This window comes from Hyperoodon ampullatus, assembly GCF_949752795.1.
Source record: "Hyperoodon ampullatus genome assembly, chromosome: 17".
In the NCBI taxonomy this organism is placed as follows: Eukaryota; Metazoa; Chordata; class Mammalia; order Artiodactyla; family Ziphiidae; genus Hyperoodon; species Hyperoodon ampullatus.
In genome coordinates, this window is record NC_136930.1 from 51,364,152 (window position 1) to 51,391,593 (window position 27,442).

Genomic DNA, 27,442 nt, shown 5'->3' on the forward strand with positions numbered 1-27,442 from the left:
AATTTACATCAGTCTCTTAAAAAAGGTATCTCAGCACATTCTTTAATAATGCTAATCAGGCTATAGCTGTTGCTAGTGCAAATTAGTGGATAAAAGTTCAGACCTATTGTTGGCATTACAATAGTGTATAAAAAGTGTTTTACTTTTATTTTAATTTTTTGTTCTTAATTTATATTTTGAGATCCTGTGTTTGTAGAACTAGAATTCATGTAGCTGCACTATTTAATAGCATTTAAAATAACAAATGATCAAGGGGGAATAATCTGCCCTGGGGTTTGATTTTCTAGCAGCTCCCTGGGTCTTGTTTGAAGTTTGTTTTTTTTTTTGCGATATGTGGTCCTCTCACTGTTGTGGCCTCTCCCGTTGCGGAGCACAGGCTCCGGACGCGCAGGCTCAGCGGCCATGGCTCACGGGCCCAGCCACTCCGCGTCATGTGGGATCTTCCCGGACCGGGGCACGAACCCGTGTCCCCTGCATCGGCAGGTGGACTCTCAACCACTGCGCCACCAGGGAAGCCCTTGTAATAATCTGCTCTGGGGTTTGATTTTCTAGCAGCTCCCTGGGTCTTGTCTGAAGTTTTTATACTTCATGTTGCCAAAGAGCTGAAGTAAAGTGACATGCATAGTGACAGCAGATAGGAATAAGAAATTAAATTTTAGTGTATAATTTAATAAATAGCTTTTAATAAGACTATTTCTTGTGATATATTTCAAAATTGTATGGTTTTTAGGTGGAACTCTAATATTTGATGAAGCTGACATTGAACTTCAGGCAGAAAATATTCTAATTACAGATGGAGGCGTTCTTCAGGTATACGAGAGAACTTGATCTGTATTCATTGCTAACCTCTCTATTTCTTTTTAAAATATTATGTGTAAAAAATATATATATATTATGTGTAAAATGGACAGTTAATTATGCTAAACTCTCACTAGTTTATCTTTGTGTAGGTCTCTGTTCTTAGCATAAAATCTTTTTTCTGGATTTTAAAAGTTCCCTAGAATATTTTTGTGCTTTTAATGGGAAGATAAAGCATATTTTCATACAGCAGAATTTTAAATAGAGCAGAAAAAAAAATTAGCTCTGAGATGTGGCTAAAGTCAATCAGTATACTTTCCAAAGGTCTGGCATAGTATATTTGGCTGACTGGAAAATGTAAGGTTTATCTTTTGGAGGAAAGATACTGAGAATGGAACAGTTGATTCTCAAAAGAGAGGGAAGAAAAGAAAAGAATTTCCTTTTGAATGATTAGAGTTGTGGATAATGAGTTTTACTTTCTGAATGATGCTTGTGAAATCCCTTGCAGATTGGGACGGAAGCCTCCGCATTTCAACACAAGGCGGTCATTACCTTGCATGGGCACCTGCGATCTCCTGAACTCCCGGTATATGGCGCCAAGACACTGGCTGTGCGGGAGGGAATCCTGGATCTGCATGGTACGGGCCGAAAGGATTCAAGGAACTGGTCCAGGAGAGACTAGCCAGGAAGCCAGAGATAATCCTCCTGATAACTCTCTTTAAATGAAACCTTGCCAAACTTCTCCTGTCTTTACGTGTTCCCTCTTTACCCCTCTTTATCTCTTCCCTCCTTTATCCAGGTTAGGTCAACTCCTACAGACCACCAAGACTCACAACCAAGGTCACTCCTAGGAAGCCCGTCCATCACATCCTTTGCCTAATTTAGCACTTGAAACAGTTCATACTGATTGTTTCTTTATTCATCTATCTAAACAAAAAGGCATTAAGTCTAGAAGCATAAATTATAACTTCTTATATTTGTATTTTAAAATGGGCTCTTTCTAAAATATAACTATAAATTTATATTTGCACTGTTCTATAACTATATATACTGTGGAAAATTATCAGCAAATAAAAATGATTATGATCATGTTTGAGGTATCAATGTAGCATTATTTAAAGGAAGCATGGTGTGAATCCTTTTTATATGAAGTCTTCTATATTGCAATAATCTACCTCTTTTATAAGTTTAGAATATATAAGCATGATACCCTATTACGATCATAAATGTCCTACATTATGCTAAATATATACACTAATAGAGTTTTCAGAAATTTATACATTTCACTTGTCTCCAGATTATCAATTTAAGCAATTCCTATCAACAATGACAAAGATAATAGGCCTCTGCCCATTTTATCAGTAGTATCACACAATTTATATTGAGTTCATATAAAGAAGATTATCATAAATGGGATATGTCATTGCAGAAGGATTTTTAAAAAACTTATAGACCTATACATGTTATTACAAACCTGATTATTACTTTTATAAAGCAAGCACTCTAAATGTTTCTTTTTTGAGAAAGGTATAAGATGCTAAGGTAAAATGAGCTTTCTCAAAATTGATTCAATCCAGGAAAAGATTAAAATGCATGAAACTCTTAATATCCAAGAAAACACATCTAAGGAAATTCTCGGTTTGTATGTTGGCTCCAGGTCTGCCTGTTCCTGTGATTTGGACTCGTTTGGCTCATACTGCAAAGGCAGGGGAAAGGACTTTGATTTTACACGAAGCAGTAACGTGGAAACCAGGAGATGAGATTGTAATTGCAAGCACAGGACACAGGTATGATGTCTTCTGAACATGCTAATTTTGATTTAGAATAGGGATTTTTAAAAACTATGTAAACAAGGGATGATTCAGAAGGTCCACAACTATTTAATTTAAATTTGAAACCTAGAATAAAGAAGCATGAACAGCCAAATATGTATTTGACAAATATTAACATTGGGTTGACCCCCAGTGTGTTGAGTTTCCATTGACTGAATTTACCATGAGAAAAAGTATAAATATGTACTAATAAAAGATTTTAGTCATTTTCATGGTTAGGTTCCCATGTAAGATTTCATTTGACAAAAGCATTCTGCTATTAATAGTCAGTTGAAAACCTCTGAGTGAGAGCTTTAGCTAAGTACATCAATGCATGCAAAAATGTAAATGAGCTTCTTTGTTTGGGGCCACCAAATGATACATTTGAAAGAAGCTAGTGAACTCTTTCTTATCTTACAGTCTTGGCAGTAGCTCCCATGGAGCAAAATTGTTAGTAATGATTGAATAAAAGGGAGGAAATTATAGTATGAGTGATGATTAACGTGACCTTTTACATGTGTGACATTTTACAATCGAGGCTGCTTATGACCCTTAATTTGTTTAATTATATATTTTAGCAAATAAGAAATTAAAAGAACAAAACTAATACAGCTACACCAAGAATACTGGTGGGGAGAGGAAGCAAGAGGAGCCTTATTTTTGCTTTGTTCAAATGATAAGTAATAGCAAAATTGGATATAGTTGATGCTGATCAGGGAACAAATAGTAATTTATGACAAGAAATAGCTAAATTATGTTAAGGTCGTGACTCAGTATAGAATTAGAATTCAAGGTGGCATTTTGGGTTTGTCATTTCCCAAGTTAAAAATAGACTTGCAGACGTTAGGAAGAGTTAAATATATACTTAGCTTTATAAGTGCCCTTTTTTTCTCTGCCCTTGGAATTGCATAATGGCAAAATTAAAAAGCAGCAAAATGACAGGGCTTACAAATAGAAAGTCCTCATTTATAGCTTTTCTGGATGAAATAAAAGAGTAAGTTTAGAATTTAGTTTAGGGATATTTCATTTTATGAAACAAGAATTAAGGAGTTTCCCACCAAATCTAAATCATTGTTCACTATTTAATTCATAAATCCTGTTTCAGAGTTTGTAACGCAGGTGGTTAAGAATACTACTTCTAGGGGTTTCCCTGGTGGTGCAGTGGTTGAGAGTCCTCCTGCCGATGCAGGGGACACGGGTTCGTGCCCCGGTCCGGGAAGATCCCACATGCCACAGAGCGGCTGGGCCCGTGAGCCATGGCTACTGAGCCTGTGCATCCGGAGCCTGTGCTCCTCAACGGGAGAGGCCACAGCAGTGAGAGGCCCGCGTACCGCAAAAAAAAAAAAAAAAAAAGAATACTACTTCTAAAGTCAGTCTGCCTGGGTCCAACCCCCGGCAATACCACTTACTAGGCCTGAGGTCATGTTATTTCACCTCTCTGTGCTTCTCTAAAATTGGAATGCTGTTAGTATGTATCTCAGAATTACTGTAAGGACTAAGTGTGTTAATATGTGTAAAACAGAGCAGAACTTGACTCAAAGTTAGTGCTAGATAAGTTTTAGATATTATTACAAAGGAAGAAAAGGTGCATTTAGGTGCATATAACATATAAAAATGCTTTTTAGAAGCTTCTTTTGTTTTTTTTGTTTTGTTTTTGTTTTTTTGGCTGCATTGGGTCTTTGTTGTTGCGTGCGGGCTTTCTCTGTTTGCAGCGAGGGGGGCTACTCTTCATTGCGGTGCACAGGCTTCTCATTGCGGTGCCTTCTCTTGTTGTGGAGCACAGGCTCTAGGCACGCAGGCTTCAGTAGTTGTGGCACGTGGGCTCAGTAGTTGCGGCTCGTGGGCTCTAGAGCTCAGGCTCAGTAGTTGAGGTGCATGGGCTTAGTTGCTCCACACCACGTGGGATCTTCCTGGACCAGGGATTGAACCCATGTCCCCTGCATTGGCAGGCAGATTCTAAACCACTGCACCATGAGGGAAGTCCCTGGAACCTTCTTTTCTAAAGAAACCTCTGTTCATCTGAATTCAAGAGAATTCAGGAGAGGCCAGTCCAAATCACCTGAGGGATCCTGTACTATTGATACACCCTATCTCAAGCATCCTTAATCTTCACCTCCCCCCATCCTCTCCCCCTATAATTCCTTCCCTGGGTCTTTTGGAATTATGGGTTTCCCCATCCACCCACCATCTTGGAAAAAAAAAAAAAAAACTTTGGTCTCCTGTCTCTTCTAGCTTCTCTCTCTCTCTCTCTCACTTTCTCTCTGTAGATTATTGAACTGCTTAACTATTATGCCCATTTCTTCCATTTCATTCTCACTATCCATGTTCTCCCTTTAAATCCTACAGTCTAATTTGATCCTCATAAAAACTTTCCCAGTGACCTTCTGACTATCATCATTCTTCGCTTCCTGCACATCACCAGGTTCTTTTGGTCCTTCCCTTGAAATGCCTCTTCCACCAGCTTTCCATGCACTCAGTTTAATTTAGACTCTCAGCCCCTCACCCTGGAATATTCCATCATCTTCCTATTTGGGCTCCATTCCTCTACCTTCTTACCTCAGGAATTCATTCTGCATTGATTTATTCAGTCAGTGAAAAACTGTGATTGAATTGTGACACGTACTGGACCAAGTGCTCAGCATACAGAATGATTTACCGGGTGTCTTACCTAGAGGAGCAGACAGGTATGGGAAGGACAGAGAAGTAAATGGGTGGTAGGACTGCAGTGTGGTGACTGTGAGTGCTGATGGGGCATCACGCAGAGCTTACTGGGAATCCAGAAGAAGAGTTGGGAAAGGTGAGAGAGGTGCCTTTCAACGTGTTTCACATGCGACATTGTTATTTAAACTGGTAGTTAAAGGAGGAAAAAGTTTTGCCAAGGGAGAAAGGAATCAAAAAGGAATGTCAGGAAGATACAGAGGTATCTCCTCTAAGGGCACCTCTGTCAACAGCACCAATCACGCTTTAGTAGATAATACACAATCAGCCATAGAAACACATGTCTATCTGAAGTCAGGGGCACTTTCTGCTTGGTATCCCCAGTACTTAGCTCTGTGCCTAGAAAACAGGATGGACACTCAATAAGTCTTTGTTGGAAGGACTCAGTACATGAATGTGTATATTATAGATTTGGCCAGTCCTTTTGCTGGAACTTGGTATGTATTGAAGGAATGGGTAGAAATGAGAACTCCTGAGCTCACCTCAGTCGTTTCTTTTCCCTGCTCAGGAACCTCCAATGGATTCCCTCTGTAAGGGTTTCTCAGTCTCAGCACTATTGACATTTTGGACCAGATAATTCTTTATTGTGTATCATAGAATGTTTGGGTACATCCTCGGCCACTACCTTCTAGTAGCAACATAGCACCCCCAACAAGTTGCGACAACCAAAAATGTGTCCAGGCATTACCAAATGTCCCCTGGAGGGATGAAAGCATCCCTGGTTGAGAACCACTGAGTGTGATCCTCAAAGTTATAAATGAATAGTTCTTTTGAATACTTTATAGAATTAGTCCAGTTCTGTGAACAAGTATAGCACTTGGAAAAAATTTATTTAATTGAAATGCATCTGAAAAATTTATTCAGCTACTCTAAGAAACAGTAAAATACCGTCTTGGAATTCCTCTTCAGAATATTGTATGACATAAAAAGTTTTCCTGTTTTACAGATGACTGTTCAGAATAGCATAAAACAAATACAGCAAAACACTGTTATGTTAATTTATATTAATTTTGAGAGTTTTTGGTTCAAATTTTTACAGACACAGCCAACAAGAGAATGAAAAAAGGACCATTGCATCTGTATCTGCTGGTGGCAGGAACATAACGCTAACTAATCCGCTGAATTACACACACTTAGGAATCACTGTCACCCTCCCTGATGGAACTCTGTTTGAAGCAAGGGCAGAAATTGGAATTCTTACAAGAAATATTTTAATAAGAGGATCTGACAATGTGGAGTGGAATAACAAAATTCCAGCATGCCCTGATGGATTTGACACAGGTAGCTTTAGCAGCCTTAGTGTGTCGCCTAAAATGTTTACAGACACTGCAAAAATATTCCCTGTGTACAAAATCAGCCCCTGTTGAGAACTAATGGACTTGGTTATGCTCTAGCAATAAATAAGCCCCAAATTTTAGTGATTAAAAATGATAAAGGTTTATTTCTCATTGATGCTACACGTGTCCAATATGGGTAAACAGGGGGGCTCTGCTCATTGTTATTTTCCAGGGTCTAGGCTGATGGAGACTTTATCTCAACATGGGTTTCCATGATCTCTGAGACAGGAGATGAGAAGGCTGGAGAGTTAAGCACCAGCAGTTTGTTACTTTGGTCCTGAAGTGACATGTGTCCCTTCTTCTCAGGTGTCAATAGTTGGAACTGGTTCCATGGCTATAATTAACTTACCACAGTTCTCATATATATATATATATATATATATATATATATATATATATATGTATTTATAAAACTGTGTATAACCATATAAATGTATGTGTGTAGTTAAGAAGCACAGTGCATTTCACAAGTCTCTTTTAAATATTTTATGTAATCACTACTACCATTACAATCCCATAAGTACTTGAATAATAGCTGATACAGCTTAGATACAGCCTTTTCTTTGATGGGAAGCATAAAACCTTACTGATCAATGTCAAAAGACCTGCGTTCTGATTCCATTTCATCTGCGTGGTCTCACAATGTCCATTGTGAAACCTAGTTTCATCCTGTTTAAAATAAAAATACTTCCTGTTCTGCCAACCTACTATAGTTTTAAGAATTAAGTGAGATAATGCATGTTCTAATCTTGTACCAGTGTAAGATCGTATTAGCTATGTTAATCCCAAATCTTGGGGAAAATAAATTCAGCGATCATAAAACAAAATACCTGAGTACTTTAGGGGTTGCAAAGGTGAACAAGACAAGGCACTTACCTTCCTTACTATGCAGAGGAGGAGATAATGTGGACGCAAATAATTATGATCCAGGGTGAGATTAAAATTGTATGTGAATAAAAAGATATAATTAGGTATGAGAAACAGTCTTTATATAATTAGAGGATTTTGACACGGTGTTTCTTTATGATATCTTAAAAAATATTTTTAAAGGTGAATTTGCTACACAGACATGTGTCCAAGGAAGGTTTGGAGAAGAAATAGGAAGTGACCAGTTTGGTGGATGCATTATGTTTCATGCTCCGATACCCGGTGCTAACATGGTAGCTGGAAGAATAGAATACGTAGAGGTAAGAGGCGTTATTGTTCGCGCTTTGTCCAAAGTTTTCCATACAATGAATGTGAATTGAGCACCTGCTTTTTGCCAGATGCTACTTATAATCTGGTAGAGGAGACATAAACAGATGATTTTAATACATCCAATTATTCACTCACATAATCATGCCAAATTTTTGTTCCTCTGTTTTTATCACACCCCACATCAAATTCATTAACAAGGTCTATCCACTCTGCCCACAAAATATTGTATCCTGAATGTACTGTTTTTCTACCTTTTCCACCTGGTCCCTAACCCAAGCCACCATCACCTCTCACCTGGTCTACTGTGCTTTTCTCCTAACTGGTCTTCCTGCTTTCACCCTTTCTGCAATGAAGTCTCCACACCACAGCCAAAGTACAATTTTTAAAATGTGAATCAGATCTTGCTACACACTGTTCAGAGCTCTTCAATGGCTTCCTATTACACCTAAAACAAAAAGTCCAAGCCTTTTCCAAAGGATCCACGTGATCTGACCCCCTGCTGGCCTCTATCTTGTGTGATCTACCCTTGGCGCCTGCCATGCCAGCCACATAGACCTCCCTGTGTCCCTTGCTCATGTCAGGCACACTCCTGTCTCAGGTTCTTTGCACTTGCTCTCCATTCTGCTTGGAATGCTCCTCCACCAGGTACTTAAATGGTTCACACTCATTTCAGTCAGGTCTGTTCTCAAATGTTATCTCTTCAGAGAAGCTGTTCCTCACCACTTTTATTTGAAATAGCTGCCCAAACACCTGTTTTTCTTTATTAACTCATAACTCCTGATATATTTTTAATTTGTTTTTTATCTCTTCCTCTAGAACATAAACTCAGTTAGTTCAGATATTTTTGTCCCTCTGGTTTTCTGCTGATTCCTCTGTAGCTGGAACAGTACTTAGCCTATAGCAGATTCTCAATTGACTATTAATTGAACAAATATATAAATAAAAGAATAAATATGCAAGTTATGTCCAAGAGATCAGGAGCTCCTCTGTATCTTATTCATATTCAGCCTATATAATCTGGGTTTAGCACATTTCTATCAAATATTCAGTAAAAGGAAGGAACGGAGGAAGGGTGGGAAGGAAGGATAGTAAAATCCATAAATCCATTAAATTTGGAACACCTCACTCAACTGCAGTGAGGGTGGCAGAGTCAATGACTGCACACTGTAAAAAGAAAACCTTCTCCTAGGTTATGTTACACACATGTAACATCTGGATATGGAGTGAGTGAGGTTGCCAGTGTCGATCTGTATAGTAAATATTATTAATAGTTAATTTTTATTTTTAGATGAAGAATGAAAATAAATAGATGCCCTACCATTTATTTCCAAACCTTATGAGATCATATTACACACACACACACACGCACACACACACACACACACACAGAGGCATCTTCTGTATTAGCTTATTAGATCGTAGACCTATTGAAAATATAGCAGAGTGGTTAATAAGAGCACCAACTCTATAATTAGACCAGTGAGTTTAAATGAAACTTTGTGACCATGAACAAGATACTCTAAATTTCACTTTCTTCATCTGTAAAATGAAGCTTATGATAAGTGGCTACTTCCTAAGATTGTGGTAAAGACTGTGACCATGCATATATGACATTTAACAGAATATCTGGCACATGGTAAACATTCAAGAAATGTTTCTTATTATTAAAAAATAATCAAAGTGAAGGAGTAAAGGAAGTCTTTTACTAGGTATTTTGCTGAACACAAAAGTTTCATAACAGCAAGGTGAAAAAGCAGAAGAGTTGAAGATGGTTTTTTTTCATTCATTCATTTGATAACAAGTATGGGCTGTTATAGATTGAATAAAACAGGGTGGGTTGAGGGTCAGATAACATTTTTAAATGATAAACAGGAATAATATGGGAGTTATAAATGCATTAATAATAATTAATGTAAAAGTGGATATTATTTTGAAACAAGAAAGTATAAGCCAGGCAAACTCTGAGTCTGTGTGTATCACTAAATAGCTGTGATTTCTGGGCTTGACAGATATTCCATGCTGGCCAGGCATTCCGGTTGGGGCGATATCCAATACATTGGCACCTGCTTGGAGATTTACAGTTTAAATCTTATGTAAGAGGCTGTGCAATTCACCAGACCTATAACAGAGCTGTTACTATCCATAACACACATCACCTTCTGGTTGAGAGGAATATTATATATGATATCAGGGGGGGAGCATTTTTTATAGAAGATGGTATTGAACATGGCAATATCCTGCAATATAACTTGGCAGTATTTGTACAGCAAAGTACTAGTCTTCTGAATGACGACGTGACTCCAGCTGCATTCTGGGTAACCAATCCAAACAACACCATACGACACAATGCAGCTGCTGGTGGCACTCACTTTGGCTTTTGGTACCGAATGAACAACCACCCTGATGGGCCATCCTATGACCGAAACATCTGCCAAAAAAGAGTTCCTCTTGGAGAATTCTTTAATAACACTGTTCATTCTCAAGGTTGGTTTGGATTGTGGATATTTGAAGAATATTTCCCCATGCAGACAGGATCTTGTACTTCTACAGTGCCAGAGCCTGCAAGATTTAATTCACTCACTACTTGGAATTGTCAAAAAGGAGCTGAATGGGTCAATGGAGGTGCACTTCAGTTTCATAACTTCGTGATGGTCAATAATTATGAGGCTGGAATTGAAACGAAGAGGATCCTGGCTCCTTATGTTGGAGGATGGGGTGAAACCATTGGAGCAGTGATTAAAAATGCCAAAATAGTTGGTCATGTTGATGAACTGGGAATGGGGTCTGTATTTTGCACAATGAAAGGCCTGGTTCTCCCATTTAGTGAAGGGTTGACTGTATCTTCCGTACACTTCATGAACTTTGACCGTCCCAGCTGTGCAGCTTTGGGAGTGACGTCCATCACTGGCGTTTGTAATGAAAGATGTGGAGGCTGGAGTGCAAAATTCATTGACATCCAGTATTCTCACACAACAAACAAGGCTGGCTTTCGATGGGAACATGAAGTGGTACTGATTGATGTTGATGGTTCACTTACAGGTAATGTGATGTTTTAATTTCTGATAAAATACTTTGGAAATATATTTTTTGTTTGTGTTAACACAGAGAGTTGAATTGTCAAAGCAGACTCAGATGAATCACAGATCTTAACTGGTGCCAAACTTTCCTAATGACTTAAGGATATAGGTCAACACTAGGCATAGATGAGATATCCTTTTCTAGCAAAGTCTCAAACTGTCAGATGCAGCCTCCAAATATGTCCCTTTTCTCCTGCATTTGCACTTTGGTTTTGAATTAACAGCAAATTTTGAACAATACTTATGGAATATTGATCACAGAAGGAAGCCATTTCATTTGAGAATGCCTCCATTTTGTACTCAGTTAATTACGCAGAGGAAACTGCTTACATGACTACCCAGATTCTCCAGCCAGTCATGCCCAATAAATGTATAAATTCCAGGTTTATTTACATAAGCAACAGACTGGATGTATCCTGCTCAAGTACCTTAGAGGGAAGTAATAAGTCACAGGCCTGCTGTTAGCCTTTTTCTTTCCAATCTAAATTCTGAATTTGGAATTGATTCAAAGAATATGTGAACTCTAGTACAAAATTCAACATTCTTTGTAGGTTAAATCTTTTCTACCATTTTAAGTTCAGAGTAAGTCAAATCCTTTTGTAAATAATCATGGTTTCTAGGATTTAGCATTTTTATAAAATTTTAATGATAATGACTTGGCAAAATCAGATAGGAAGTGTGTCTGTGTGTGTGTGTGTGTATGATTCTGCATAATACTTTATAAGAGAGAGACAATTGACAAGTAAAGCTACAGATATTAACAGATATTTATTTTTGAAAGCCTTTGAAAGATGGAAGGTTCATCTCAATATTCAAACAGACTGAATTCTCAACTACAGTTGTTGACTTGTCTCCTGTTCTAATTGTGGCTTTAAGAGGGAGAACATTTAGGTGGTTCTAATATTCAGAGCTTTGTGTGATCTTTATTCATTTACTTAATTCAGCTTAGATTCTTAAGTTCGTTGACAGTCCATTGGTTGAGAGCACAAGCTCTGTGGTCAAACTGCCTGGATTTGCATCCTTCCATGTGTCCTTGACCAAGTTACTTATCCCACATCCCATCCCCTACTTTGGCTCTCATGGGTGCTTCAGATCCCATGTTTCAGCTGCATCCATGATAAGCTCCCTGACAGAAGAGTCCACTGCAAAGCCTTTGTAGAGGTCCCCTTACCCCATGCCAAATAAAAACCCCAGGAACCTAGAGTTTTAGATTGTATTCCTGGCACTATGGGTTATAGTAAATGTATGTTTTAGACAGTTTAGCTTTTTAGTTTTCTAACATGAAATAGGAAGTCGGCTGTTTGTGTTCATTTCCTAGGTCACAAAGGACACACCGTCATTCCACACAGCTCATTGCTGGACCCTTCTCACTGCAGTCAAGAAGCCGAGTGGAGCACAGGATTCCCTGGGTCTGTCTGTGACGCCTCGGTCAGCTTCCACCGGCTGGCATTCAACAAGCCTTCTCCAGTGTCTCTGCTTGAAAAGGATGTGGTTCTCTCAGACTCCTTTGGTAAGTAGAACACAACCATTTAAACCACTCATTTAAATATGTTTTCTTCAATTTTCATCATCATCTTCTTGAGAACACTAGGAAAAGCATAATATTTATATCAGTCAGAAACCAGGCAGGAAACAAATATCACATCCCAAAATGGGCTCGTGAGGAGTATTGAAGAAACGCCTGGACCAGCATGACATTCTGCTGATGAAGGAACCTCCAGACAATATTATGACAGACAGCAGGAAAGTTGACATAGTTTTAGGATCAAGACAGTAAAAATATACCATTTTTTCTGCCACTGAAAGCAAATTATTTTGATTATCTTTGCTGATTGAAATAGGATGGGGGGAGCATCTGCTAGGTCAATAGCTGCACAGAGACTGTTGATTTACTGATTTGTTTCAGTAAAGCTAATGTACCTGGAACACCAGATGTGCTTGATATCATTGCCTGACTAGATTGCATCAATTTGCTGTCATTATTCATGATGCATCTGGCATATGCGCCAGCCAGACAAGCAAGTTAAATGGGGATATGGTAGTAGCCCTGATTCTCACATGTCTCAGATTTTTCACTGTGGCATTAATATCTGCATTTTCCCCCCTCAAGGATTTAGGATTGCTTTTCTTTTATCTTGGTAACAGGGTGGGGGAGCCTGGTTCCTAGAGTGTTCACTCAGTCCTTCCTGTGTGATTTTCCTTCCCTCCATTAGGAATTCTTCCAGTTACTAAGTATATCTATTCTCATCACATCTGACCTGGCCTGCCCTGATTGGCTCAGATCTTTATATCATTCCATCCATCCACTCATCCACACATCCATCATCTGTCTATGAATTATTAGTTAAAATATCTATCTACAATTAATCCACTCTCATATCACTGTTCTGACAGACCGCAGATTTTGGAAAATAGGAAAGGCATTGATGAATCAAACATTTGCTATCAGATGATTCTTAAATACAGTTTTCTACATTTTCTGCATAAATCTAAATGATGTAGCTTCTTGATGACAGCGTTCCCAAATTTCCACATTTAATCATATTTACAAGGTAGAAACTTGCAATTTGAAACTAAAATTATGTATCTCAATATAGGCCAAGTGAATTTTGAAAACGTGTAGCATAATTATACCAGCCATACTATAACTGCTAAAATTATAGCTGGGTCAACTCCATCAGGACATGCTGGGGTTTTGGTATTCCACTCCGTGTTATCAGATCCTCTTGGAAGGATATTTCTTGTGAGAATTTCAACTTCTGCCCTTCTTCCAAACAAAGTTCTGTGCCTATTTCCACTATACATTTTGAAACTGGAGGAATAACCATAAGATGAGCCAGTGGCCTCAGTGGACCAGGCATGAGATTGAGCAAAGACTCATTCTAGAGCCTGGCCTTCATAAGCTGCCACTCCAGCTGGTAGACCATGGTGCCATTAGGGTGTCTGAGGGTTAGTATCAGTTCAGAGCCAGAAGCTAACAACTCTTGGAAGGTCTGGATATTTCCTCTCCTTAGTATGCAGTAGCCTGATAAATGGCCACAGATTTCTCCCACTCAGTGGAGCTGCTTCCAGTCTGTGAATTGGCTTGGATCTAGGAAATAGGTAAGAGGTAGCAAATTTCCACTTGGGTAACTTGAATTAGATTTCTGTCCCCCAAGATCTATATAATTTTTCTGTCTGCATATGCCAAAGGTCACCTTAGTATGCTACCCACTATTCTCCTGGGGGAGCCTCTTTGCATTGCAGTGATAGAGGCTCAAGAGGGCATGTTTCACCCAGCAAGCACTTTTAAGTCTTTGCAGTGTCAGTTCTGCTAATAGCCAATGGACCAAAGAAGTCACCTAGTACCCACAGAGCAGGGAAGTCTATTCTGCCCTCAAGGAGGGGAGAGGAGTGGATATTTGCTGAATAATCCAAATTATCATGGTTCTTCTCATACTCTGCAGGTCTTCTTAAACTGTGACTTTTTAGTGCCTCTGGTCATGGGCTTTTCAAAACTTAATGCTAATTCATAAGCCAAAGAATTTGTTCCTCCTTGATATTGGAATTTGCTTTGCCTTATCCCCAAAGGAAAAGAATGACAGTTTATTTTGCAATCTTGCTCCTAGCTTCTTCCACCTAACTTTGTAAGGGAAGAGGTTGCAAATTTAACATAAAATTCAATCAGAGATGAAAAGAAAGAGAGAAGGGAGAGGAAAAAATAGAATTAATTCATTAATCACAGATGTTTTTCTTTATATTGTGAGAGATCTTTTCAGATCTTCAAGTGAAGTTGTCAGGCATTCTCTCAAATTAAATTTTTTTCCCATAACAGGTAGTTCAGGTTCCAAGTTCATCATTCACAAAATTTAGGGTATCATGGCCAGTGTTAGAGGTAGGTCTACTTTAGTCTAGTTCCTTAAGGGCTCTGAATCAAAGCTTTCCATTCATACTTGCTAGGCTGATTTTGATTAACACAACCCATATAGGAGAATCTAATAAAGTTCAGGACTTATATTTGCATACTTTGCAGATCAAGGATTCTGAAGAATTAAGTTCTTAAAAGAATAGAAATGGAATTATATTTTAGATCAATGTATTTTAAAAATTGTATTGATAGGGGCTTCCCTGGTGGCGCAGTGGTTGAGAGTCTGCCTGCCGATGCAGGGGACGCGGGTTCGTGCCCCGGTCCGGGAAGATCCCACATGCCACGGAGCGGCTAGGCCCGTGAGCCATGGCCGCTGAGCCTGCGCGTCCGGAGCCTGTGCTCCGCAATGGGAGAGGCCACAACAGTGAGAGGCCCGCGTACCGCAAAAAAAAAAAAAAAAAAAAAAAATTGTATTGATATATTTAAGCACTTTTGTCTTAGTGGTCATTATTGTCATCATAGTTCAATTTTATTTTCCCCTAAGGAATAAAGGCTCCATCTCAATTCAGCATTCCAAGTGAGAAAGCATTTTATGTTTCAGTTAAGTGTGATATTGAACAGTGGGGCCTTCAGGTAAACAAAGACGTTTAGAACATAAGTAATGAAATACTATACTGACCTCTTTAGAGACTTCCGTAGACTAGAGTAATATTTACCTTTGCACTTGTTCATAAGAGAAGGAATTTTCTAGATGTAGAGATTACTGTGATTTGTTTTATGTTCTATAGGCACAAGCATTGTTCCCTTTCAGAAGAAACGACTGACTCATATGTCTGGATGGATGGCTCTGATTCCAAATGCAAAGCACATTAACTGGTATTTTAAAAGTGTAGATCACATAACCAACATTTCGTATACGTCAACATTCTATGGATTTAAGGTAAACAAAGAGTTGCGTAATCCATCTTCTAATAATTTTGATTGCATATTACTCAAAAGCAGCCCACCCACTCATCCTTACACCAACTGTGAGGCCCAGAATGCCCTTGCCTCACATACTGACCTGGTAAAGTCTGCACACTTTTCATGACCCATCCTAAATCTCAGAAGCAAGCCAAAAAAACTCCCCTCCTTTAAGAATCAGAAGTAAGCCATCTTTCTGCCACATTCCTGTAGTACTAAGCTTGTGCCCTGTTACTATTACCATGATAATAACTAACATTTATTCAGTGCTTATGATGTTTTGGGCACCAGTTAAGGGCTTTATTATTTGTATTATGAAATATAGCAAATACAGAAAATAACAGGCTGAGTCCTATATTCCCACCACCCAGCTCTATCTGAATCTAACATTCTGTGACTATGTACTTCAGATTTTTTTAAAGAAATAAACATTTTTAGGTGAAGTGGAAGTCCTCTGTATGGCTTACTCTGAAATCAGCCCCCCACTCTTCACTGCTAATGGTCACCAGTATCCTGAATTGGGTGTTTTCATCCCTGTTCACTTTCTTCTACTTGTACTACATATGGGCAGCAAAAAAAACAATACCTAGCACTGTTTCAAATGTTTTGAAACATTATAGAAATTAAATATTCTCTGAATGTATACATATATATGTATATGTGTGTGTGTATATATATATATATATATATATATATATAGAGAGAGAGAGAGAGAGAGAGAGAGAGAGAGAGAAAGAGAGAAAGAAAGAAAGACTTTCATTACCTTAGTGATAGAGTTAGTGTTATTACCATAGACAGGTAAAATGTTAATAAACAAAATATAAATGCAAGATGAAAACCAAACTAAAACCAAAAGTTAAGTTTTAATATGGGCTTAATTAATTAATGTCATCAAAATTAGTGTATGTTATACAGGATATTAGCATATAAAACAAGTCACTTTTTTGCAAACTTTTATAGGAACAAGACTATGTAATCATATCTCATAACTTCACTCAAAATGCTGATATGTTTAATATCATTGATATGAGGAACGGCTCTTCAAATCCATTGAATTGGAATACTAGCAAGAATGGAGACTGGCACCTTGAAGCAAACACTAGTACTCTATATTACCTGGGTATGTATTCAATAGGCAAAAGTGATTGTTTTATCTATTGCTTCATCTAAAGGAGGAGAAAAATTGCTTAATGGGCAAATGTGTTATATAGTGCCTTGTATATAGCAGGATTCAATAAATGTTTGTTGAATTAAAGAATGGAGACTAAATTTACCCTGGAAGAGGCTTGAGTTGAATTAAGAGCTTACATTTTATGTTTGGAGGTAGCACCAACACTCATAATCGGCCCCAACATTTATTTCACAAAATTAGAGGAAATGAGTACAATGAACTATCATATATTTTGTTTCCATTTTTATTATTTAATTGTTTTTGGAAAATAAAAATATTTAAGAGTACAGTTTAATCGAGTTCTAAAATATTTGTTTTTGTCAAGGTATTTTGACTCTGCTTCTTAATCAGACATGTGCATTTTGTCAGAATTTTTTCATACCTATTCCATACATTTGAATTATACCAAGTTACTATCTAAAGAATATTTTCAAATTGCCATATTTTGTTTACATTCAAGTACTTTGATCATGATGTTAGTTTAAACTGCTTTTACTTCACTTTCAGTGTCAGGAAAAAATGACCTTCATCAGAGCCAGTCCATTTCTGGGACCCTGGATCCTGATGTGAAGGATGTTGTTATTAATTTCCAAGCTTACTGCTGTGTTCTCCAGGATTGCTTTCCTATACATCCTCCATCAAGAAAACCAATTCCCAGGAAGCGACCAGCCACATATAAGTATACAGGCCTTTTGTTCGTTAATATACTTCAATAGTTCTTGACAGCATCCTTTTCATATGTCATCCTGGCTGAGACACTGGTGCCCTCCTCCTGCACAGTAGGTCCCAAAGCACTTCCACACTCATTGCTTCACTTGAGCCTTACAACCACCCTGATGACAAAATGGAAAAAAATCTCACAAAAATTATGTGTGAAAGTTACTGGGAATCTAATACTTGCAGAACGTTAGATCTGGATTTTTAGACCAACTCCCTTATTATATAGGTGAGAGAGCTGAAGCCTGAAGACCTTAAGTGAATTACCTGAGATCACAAACTTCCAACAGCACCAGAAACTATGTCCTCATTGATCCAATGCTTTCTTAGCAGGTGGCATCTCTTTCTCTAGAATAACTGTCTTTTTGTGTCTGTGTATTTGAGTGTTTTTATTTTTATTATTTTTTTAAATAAATTTATTTATTTATGCTATTGATTTTTGGCTGTTTTGGGTCTTCGTTGCTGCATGGCAGGCTTTCTCTAGTTGCAGTGAGTGGGGGCTACTCTTCTTTGTGGTGTGCGGGCTTTTCATTGAGGTGGCTTCTCTTGTTGTGGAGCACGGGTTCTAGGCGCGTGGGCTCAGTAGTTGTGGCGCACGGGCTTAGTTGCTTCGCGGCATGTGGGATCTTCCCGGACCAGGGATCAAACCCGGGCCCACTGCATTGGCAGGCGGATTCTCAACCACTGCGCCACCAGGGAAGCCCTGCTTCTGTTTTATAAATAAGTTCATTGGTGTCATATTTTAAATAGAATAACAGTCTTGGTCAAGTCTTGTAATACAACTTATTTAATTTTATTTCAAATATTCAATTTCCTAAATATATATTAAGTCTTGTAGTTAAAAATAATTTTTCTGTCTTTGAAACTTATAAAGTCCTTTACCTTTATTTCTCATATGAAACATAACTTTCTACTTTATATTATAGTAATTACCATACGTGATGGTACTAGTACACAACAGTACTAGTCTTTAAGGCCCTTAAAGGCATGATCCTGATTTGATGTATATTTGTGTCCCTTATGGGCAAATAATAACCATAAAAATAACGATGGTGATGATAAAAGTTAACAATTAGTGGGCATGTAAGAGCCCACTACTGTGCATCAAGTACAAATCAATATTATTTATTAAGTGAATTACGATTTCAGAATATACAGATTCTGCGATAACATTGCACAAAAGAATAATAATTGAATTTGTTTATATATTCATTCAACCATTAAAAAATAGCACCTGTTATGTGCCAGGCACTGTGCTGAGCTCTGAGATTCAGTTGTGAACAACATAGATGTGGTCCCTGCCCCCATAACATTCACATTCTGTCTGAAGAGACAGATGCCAACACAAGCAAACAAACAAAAAAGTAAACAGAAAATAAAGCATATGAGTTTGAGTTGTGATAAAGGTTGTAAAGGGAATGGATAAGGGGCTGGGACAGAAGACAACATGGCAGGGGCCTCCTTTGGGTGGATGGTTAGGAACAGCCTCTCAAAGGAGGGGATATTCTAGCTGAGACCCAAAGGATGAGGAAGAGCTTGCTGTGTGAAGGTTGGGTTCGAGGCCAAGGGGACAACTTGGGCAGAGGCCCTGATGTGGGGAAGAGTGCGGCATATCTAAGAACTGAGAGGAAATCTGCATGGCTGGACCCTTGTGAGCAGGGGAGAGTGGCCTGGACATAGCATTGGAAATAGGTGGAAATCAGACCATTCAGGTCATGCAGGCAGTTAGTGTTAAGAAATATGAGAAGCCTTTAAATGTTTCAGCTGATAAGTGACATTACATTTTGAAAAGGCCACTTTTACTACTCTGTGTAACAGAGGGACAGTAGAGAAAGCAGAGAGGCTCATAAAAAGAGTCTAGAGAACTTCAGAAGAAATATGGGCCATAAACGTTATTGGCCAAAAAGCCCTAGATAGCCTAAGGTAGACAAAATTATTCAATATTTACTTAATATTTATTATGACTCATTAATAGATTTAGATTGGTATAGACCAGAATGTGATAGAGGTGTGTGTTGATATACTACATGTATATGTCATAGGATAGGTGTTTTTCCTCTCACAATATGAGTTCTGCTCACTGGAAATAGCTATAATTGGAATTATTAATTGGTATTTTGCAAATAGCTATCAGTGAAAACAAACAGAATCTTGATCCAAAACTGGTACCTCAGGACTAGAATATACACGTCTAGATACACAACACACAAATGCTTAGTTTAAGAAGTACTGGGCTTTTTTGATCGTAACAGTGGGCAATTAGAAGAAGAATGTATAACATGTAGTATAGTGCTGCTGGGGATAAGAATGAAAGGCTTGAGAAAAGCTAGATGAACTCAACTATTGAATCTGCACAATCCTGATCAATTTATTTAGTTAGAGAGATACAACCTTTAAACAAACCTTCATTGAGATTGCGTCATGAAAAATGTATTACTGTGAATCTAAATAATCCTAAATGATCATTTAATTGCTAACCTCTCTTTTAAATCCATGAAGACAAAATTTTTATGTCAGGATTTTTGATCAACAGATTTTTTAGTAATATTGCTTAGTAATTCAAATGTGTGATAAAAATATACTTTTAATGAAATAAACTGTATTGGTTATTTGTAAAATTCCTGCATTAGTATCATAGAATTTTTAAACATTTTTACTAGGTCAGGAGAGCACCCCCTGTGAACATTTTTAAATGGGAAAATGCAGTCAACTTTATAATAACATTCTTTGTAACAATTTGCACTGAGATAGTTTCAAGCAGGCATAGTGATGGAAAGTGGAGACCGTCTCTCTTCCAACTGTGCTTTCCATATTTATTTCAATGTAACGTAACCTTCACTCTGGTTACAGGCCTGCCGTCCTGCCCCCAGCCCAGCGGCTCACCCTCATTGACCCATCCTTGCCTATTCACAGACCATTCTTCCAGCCTTCCCTTCATAGAATCTAGCCAACTATACACCCTCCTGTCCCTTTCCCTATGAAATAACACCATATGTAAGGGTCTTTAAATAGACAAAGGATGCATTTCTTTTCAGTCTTCCACCATGTGAAATCTTATAAGGAAGTTAAGTTATTTACATTTTAGACAAAATTAGGGTATCACAATAAGGATTTAGTAGGAGAAAATGTGATTTGGATTGTGGGTGGAAAGGAAGTTTTCTTCAATGGAGAAAAAACTATATATGTAATTGTGTGTGTTGAGTACCTTACTAATAGCGTACATTAGCTTGTCTATTTACTGAAATTACAAACTATCCAATTTGCATTCTGTCATCCCTAAAACATCTAGTATAGTGCTACACTCTAAGGAGATGCTCATTAAATATACAGAGATAAAACTTAATGGAAATACTTCTTTTCTCTTTTCAGCTTATGGTCAAATGATTCTTTTTGGCAGTCATCTCGAGAAAATAATTATACCATACCTCACCCAGGAGCAAATGTTGTTATTCCTGAAGGTAAATGCATAAATGTAAATAAATAAAATGCTGTGTTTATACCACAATAGTTAGCAGTTAGGGTAGATACCTTTATGCAGCACACCTTGGAGAAAGAGAAAATGTGAAGAGATGGATTCAATCGTTGTGTCCTGGATGTCAGACGTCGCTTCTGGGTTTTATGTGGATTTAAACCTGAATATTAAGAATAATGGATTTTCTGAGAGAAACAAGAATTAGTCATTGTGTGGAAAAAGGCTCACGAACATCAAAATTAGGACTCACTGATAGGGCTGTCAGTGTTTTATCTATAGGCTATAGTCTATGGATTATGTTATATTCCTTATATTAAAGTCTTGTTTTATAGGAACATGGATTGTGGCAGACACAGATATTCCACCAATGGAAAGACTCATTATTTGGGGGGTTCTAGAATTGGAAGATAAACATAATGTGGGAGCTGCAGAGTCTTCTTATAGAAAAGTTGTTCTGAATGCTACTTACATATCACTGCAGGTAAGAGTGACAGTCTTATAATTTATACGCTTATTAGCCAAATGCTAAAATGTTGGAGATTTACTAAGCAAATTATAAGAAAGCATGTGCACCTGATGTGATTAAAACACAACTGGCTCTACCCCAGGAAATGCAAGCCTAAGTTCAATATATTTCTGCTCCCCTTTAAATATTAATGACACATTCCTAAAGCAGTAATTATCATGCTACTTTTTAGTGTGAGGTTTGCTCATTTTCAATCCTTTAGAATATCTGTATTATTATTAGGTAAAGCTAAACTCACAGCTTGCTGCAACTAACAGAGAATCCACTGGAGTTCTGAGGAAAAAAATTAAAAGATTTCAAGCCTTTTTTTTTAAGAAAGCAAACAGTATTTCTTAAAATGAATGGATGTAGATGGGATTATGAAAACCAGGAGCAGACTAATACAAATATTTCAGTTGTTTGGAATAATCATCTCATTCTCTCATAAACCTCAGATGGTCTTGAACATGTAATAGTTTAATCAGTTTAATTGTTGTCAGTCTTTTATTGGTGTTCATTTAAAAGAATAGCTTAACCAAAAAGCTATTAAGCACCACTAAAAAATAAGTGGGAGCCTTTCTTTCATAAAACTAGGCCTTTAATGCTTTAAAGGTGTGTGGTATTTTGGTTAGATACAGAGCGTAGAGGTAAATTAATGCTACAATTGAATCCTTACCTCACTGTTTAATAGTTTGGTAACAGGTTACGTTATTTGACTTCTTTCAGCATCAGTTTTCTCACCTATGAAATGAGAATAGTAATTCCAATTCATGGGTTTAGTGTAAAGGTTAAATGATATAAAATATGTAAAGCCTTGCATGTTATGCCTGGCATAGAATCAGCAAGCATTTAGTAATAGCAATTTTTTTTAACAGTGATGGCTCATGAATAACATAGCTTAGATATAAATAGAAGAGTATATTTTATATATGCTGCATTATTTTAAAGTACAGTGTGATCTGTTCAAACAGCACTAGTTTAGGTTTTAGGAGGTCTCAGTTTCAGGTCCAGTTCTGACAGTAGTAGATGTTGAATTTGACCTTGGAAAAATCATTTAAACTGCCCATCCCAAAGTGGATGGGTTAAATTAAGGTCACTTCTAGTTACAGTACGGTTCTTTGTAAAACAAAAATTCATTCATTTTTACTAGGGGAGGCTACCAGTCTTCCTAATTCCTTTTTTATGGGGAAATTTTTCCTGCTCAGTTTTGAAGTATTAACAATTTTCTGCTTCACTGCAGGGAGGTAGATTAATTGGTGGCTGGGAAGATAACCCTTTTAAAGGAGAATTACAGATTGTTCTTAGAGGGAATCATTCTACTCCAGAGTGGGCTCTTCCAGGAGGACCAAATCAAGGATCAAAGGTCCTAGGTATGTGTTTCCAGATACCAAGAGTCATATTAGTTTTTCAAATCTACTTTAGAACATGTAGCACTAAAAGATTTGTTATGAGTTCATGATGTTATGGTTTCAGAAGTTTTTACAGACACTGATTTGTAGTAACAGGTTATAAAAGTTGCTGAGATTTTAAAAAATTAAATCATGTCACATTAAAATAGATACAGATGTGCATATTTCCAAAATGTAATTTATTGCAACACTAACATTAATGAATCACTCCATATGTATATTGTTTCTCTAATCTGGTTTTCTTTGTAATCTTTCTTTTATATAAGCAATAATATTGTTCAGTCGCTTATTAAAATATATCTACTAACTGTTTCATTTTATACTAGCACGTAACTCAGTTCTATGCAGTGAATAAATAGGTGTGTTTTTCTCCTGTAGGGGTGTTTGGTGAGCTGGATCTTCATGGAATTCCACGTTCGATATATAAAACTAAGCTCTCAGAAACTGCAGAGGCAGGTTCCAAAGTCCTCTCTCTGATGGATGCTGTGGATTGGCAGGTAGAGGAATTACTATGTGGTGGAAAGTGAAAACACGCCATGGGTCAACTTAAGGTTTCTTCTTTATTCCAATGGACATTTATTTTGTCACATGATTAACCAGAAGAGAAATGTATGTTTTGCAATTAGCTTGCACTCAAAAAGCTGACTTGATAGCAGGCATTTAAAAATTGTGGTGTCAAAGGTTCTTCAGAACATATAAAGAACATTATGTATCTATTAGTTATGAAAGGAAAATATGAAAGTTTGGGGGTAAAAAATATTTATTTACAAATTCTTGCAAAACAGAGAAAAGAATTATTTTAAATACATTTTATTGTTAAGCATTTGGGAAGAAAACAAATCCTGATGCCCAGTGATATTCAAAATATGCCTGAGTTAAATAAGAGATTTTGGTAAAATATGAATGGTGGCAATTCCGATCTCTATTACACTCCCAGGCTTGCATAGGCCACAGACTCACATGTTTTACAAATATTCTTTTTAATGCTAAAGGGTCAAGGAAATGGATGGATTACTTTTCCGGGCTCCCAGATTTCAGCCAGTTCCTTTCTGCAGAGAATAAGCTATAAGGTCACAGAACAAAGTGAGGCTTAGTCTGAGTAAATGAATACAAATCATCAAAACATATGGGGTTGGCTTTCTTAATGTAGTGTAAAATCAGTAAATAGAAGGAGGATTTATTGAGAGTTATTATAAGCTACTTACAATATATTCGTATTTGTGATAGTTGAGGTGTGATTTTTAAAAGGTGATTAAATGATTTAAATATCCCTATAGTTTATCCAATTATCATTTATTAGTATTTATCCAGTTAATATTTTCTGCATATTATTTATATAATTAATATTTAGCCTAATGTCAGACATTTTCTAGGCATAGAGGATTCATTTGTGAAGAAATTGGTCAAATAGGGGAAATTGCATTGAAATGGGAGAGGCAGACACTAAATGAACAGATAAATGTGTGTTATTTCAGATTATAATCTTTGTGATGAAGGAAATAGAACAGGTATGATAGAGACTGCCATGGCAGATAACATTAAATAGAGTGGCCAGAGAAATCCTCTCTCAAGGGTATGACAGGGTTCAGGACATGCTACCCCAAAATATGAATACTTTAAGGGAAGAAATTGCTGCACATGCAGGAAGGACTTTCTGGCTTTCCCCTGAAGCAGGTCACAAAACCTTCATGTGAGAGTTGCCCTCCTTATACCCAGAGGAAAGAGACATCCTCAGCTCTGAAGACAAAGTGACACAGAGAAGAATCTGAATGGCCAACCCTTGCTGTCTCTCCCAGTTTCCTACACTTAGCTCATACCCTATCACAATTTTCCTCTACTCTCCACTCTTCCATAAAAATGCTCAGGTTTAACCATTTCTTCAGGGCTTCATTTCCCGTGTCATGTAAAACTTATATTGAATAAATCTATATGCTTTTCTCTTGTTAATGACTTTTGTTACAGGGGTCCCAGCTGAGAACTTGGAAGGGTAGAGGAAAAAGTTCTTTTTCGTCCTCTGCAAGTACTTTTGAGCAGAGACTTGGTTGACAAAGAGGAGCTTGTCATATATGATATACAGAGATTCTAAGACTTGACCTTGCGCTGTCACTTATCTCCGCCTTTCTTACCTTTCAGGAATATCCAGTGATAGTTAACTGTGTGAAAAAAAAAAAAATCTGGGGGAAATTTTTAAGTCTTAAGAATATTATCCTGACCAATTTTTAATAAAAATATGAATATATTTGCTTTGATATATCTAATTTTAAAAATGTATATCACCTGTGATTTTATTAAGTGACTGAATTCAACTTAAGGAAATGTTGAGATAATTCAAAATATAGAATTCTTGCTATCAAACAAAAGCGTATTTATTTTAGAGACCTAAAGGTATGATTTGTTCTCTCCGATAATACCATGGTTGTAACCAATGTAAGTTAAATTAGAATTATTTAATAGTTATTAAGAAATATAAACCTATTTTTTAAATTGTTCTTGAATTTGGCACTTGAATTTTTCTAAGGAAGGAGAAGAGATTGTGATAACAACCACAAGCTATGATTTCCACCAGACTGAAATTAGAAGTATCGTTAAAATCCTGCATGATCACAAAATTCTCATTCTCAACGATACCCTTTCCTATACTCACTTTGGTAAGTCGCTGTTCTTTAACCAAATAGATATATAATTAAAATGTCTCGAAATATTCACAGTTTAGTGCTCTCCTCTGTAATTACAATCATTTGATAAAACATCTCAGATTTTTAGAGGAGCATTTCACTTAGATTGGCAGTGGTACCCAAAGGATGCTACTGTTTGTGTGTTGGCTGCAAAGAGTCCCTGCTGTGTGTATTAATTCATTCAGTAACTATTCAGCAGTGACCATTACATTCTATGGGATAAGGCTGACACTTTGTTTTAGGCAAGCTTCTAGAGATTCTTACGCACACTGAAATTTGAGAACCCTTGATCCAAGAGCATCTTTGTCCTGATTTGTTTCATTGACACATTCCTCAGCGGTAACTGCACTTAGACAAGCTGCAGCAAAATCGTAAAACTCTAATTCTCAAGGAAAGAAGGAATTAATCAGAATCAGCTGAAGATGATCTTTCAACTTGTAGGATCAGGGCTTTCCCAGCACCCCAGCCTTTCCCCATTTCACATGCTACCTTCATCTGAATCCCAGGAAGTGGAAGCAGACAGGAGTGTAACGTTAGAAAAGCCATTCAGATACTTCTGATGCTCCTGAGAACTACAGCTAAGGCGGCATTATGCACTGGTGGATATCAGACCTGCATGACAAAGAAACTTAAAAGAACTTTTTAAAGCAGTATTTTGATAGAAGCACGTGTCTATCATTCTATATCACATATCTTTTTCTTTAAATCAAAAGAAAAAGGTTTCTTTGAAGAACATTTTAATTGTAAAATAGTGTTTGAAGTTCAACAGTATAGATTCTTTCATTTAAAGTACCAAACACTTCTCTCTGTTTGAAATGTACTTGCTTGTCTTAAAGTTTTGGGTAAGACTTCTAGAAATGTAGAATGTAATTTAGGTTCTGTTTTCTTATTTATTTATTTATTTATTTATTTATTTATTTATTTATTTATTTTTGGCTGTGTTGGGTCTTTGCTGCTGCACGCTGGCTTTCTCCAGCTGCAGCAAGCAGGGGCCACTCTTCATTGCGGCGTGCGGGCCTCTCACTACAGTGGCCTCTTCTGCTGCAGAGCATGGGCTCCAGGCACGTGGGCTTCAGTAGTTGTGGCACGTGGGCTCAGCAGCTGTGGCTCGCGGGCTCCAGAGCCCAGGCTCAGCCGCCGTGGCGCACTGGCCTAGTTGCTCCGCAGCATGTGAGATCTTCCCGGGGCAGGGCTCGAACCCGCGTCCCCTGCATTGGCAGGCGGACTCCCAACCACTTCGGCACCAGGGAAGCCCCTAGGTTCTGTTTTAAAATTATTAAGATGTAAATGTACAGACTATGTTTGATATACTACTACATATTTATAAAGAATTGTAGTTGATATAAAATATGTCACAGGAAAAGAGGAACAAACCAAGGTTTAGGCATCAGGAGAGGTAATACCTACGTATTGCTGACTGTCTACATGGCCCTGGGCAAGTTCATTTACTTCTCTATCTCATTTCCTCATCTGTTAAAATTACAGTAAGCTTCCCATCTTGTCTCACAAGAGTGTTTTTGTGTATAATTTGAAGTGTTTGCAAAATACCTATGAAGCAGTGACTTTGTAAGTGCTGATTATAATAACCTTTTTGCTGTAAATAGGAGAAATACTTTTGATTATATTTATTTTATAAATAAAAAGGTATAATTTCCGACTGCCATTTGTGTACATTTAAGCGTGTAACTCTATAATCAATTCATGTTTTTGTGTTGACTTTTGGTATATTGGAAAGTTACATGGTC

At 37.4% G+C, this 27,442-nt stretch overlaps 1 protein-coding gene across 1 annotated transcript in view; it reads left to right on the forward strand.

The window, feature by feature from the left end:
- PKHD1L1 (PKHD1 like 1) overlaps window positions 1-27,442 on the forward strand; it is a gene marked incomplete at both ends in the record, with an annotated part of 150,274 nt that overhangs the window by 83,629 nt on the left and 39,203 nt on the right. Inside the window, 15 exons of the mRNA XM_079722158.1 lie at window positions 731-810; window positions 1,307-1,436; window positions 2,456-2,585; window positions 6,367-6,608; window positions 7,715-7,851; window positions 9,871-10,900; window positions 12,257-12,448; window positions 15,574-15,725; window positions 16,709-16,868; window positions 17,427-17,598; window positions 21,006-21,094; window positions 21,441-21,589; window positions 22,854-22,983; window positions 23,401-23,519; window positions 25,541-25,670. Of these exons, the coding sequence (XP_079578284.1) occupies window positions 731-810; window positions 1,307-1,436; window positions 2,456-2,585; window positions 6,367-6,608; window positions 7,715-7,851; window positions 9,871-10,900; window positions 12,257-12,448; window positions 15,574-15,725; window positions 16,709-16,868; window positions 17,427-17,598; window positions 21,006-21,094; window positions 21,441-21,589; window positions 22,854-22,983; window positions 23,401-23,519; window positions 25,541-25,670 (3,042 nt within the window). The remainder of the gene's footprint in view (window positions 1-730; window positions 811-1,306; window positions 1,437-2,455; window positions 2,586-6,366; window positions 6,609-7,714; window positions 7,852-9,870; window positions 10,901-12,256; window positions 12,449-15,573; window positions 15,726-16,708; window positions 16,869-17,426; window positions 17,599-21,005; window positions 21,095-21,440; window positions 21,590-22,853; window positions 22,984-23,400; window positions 23,520-25,540; window positions 25,671-27,442) is intronic.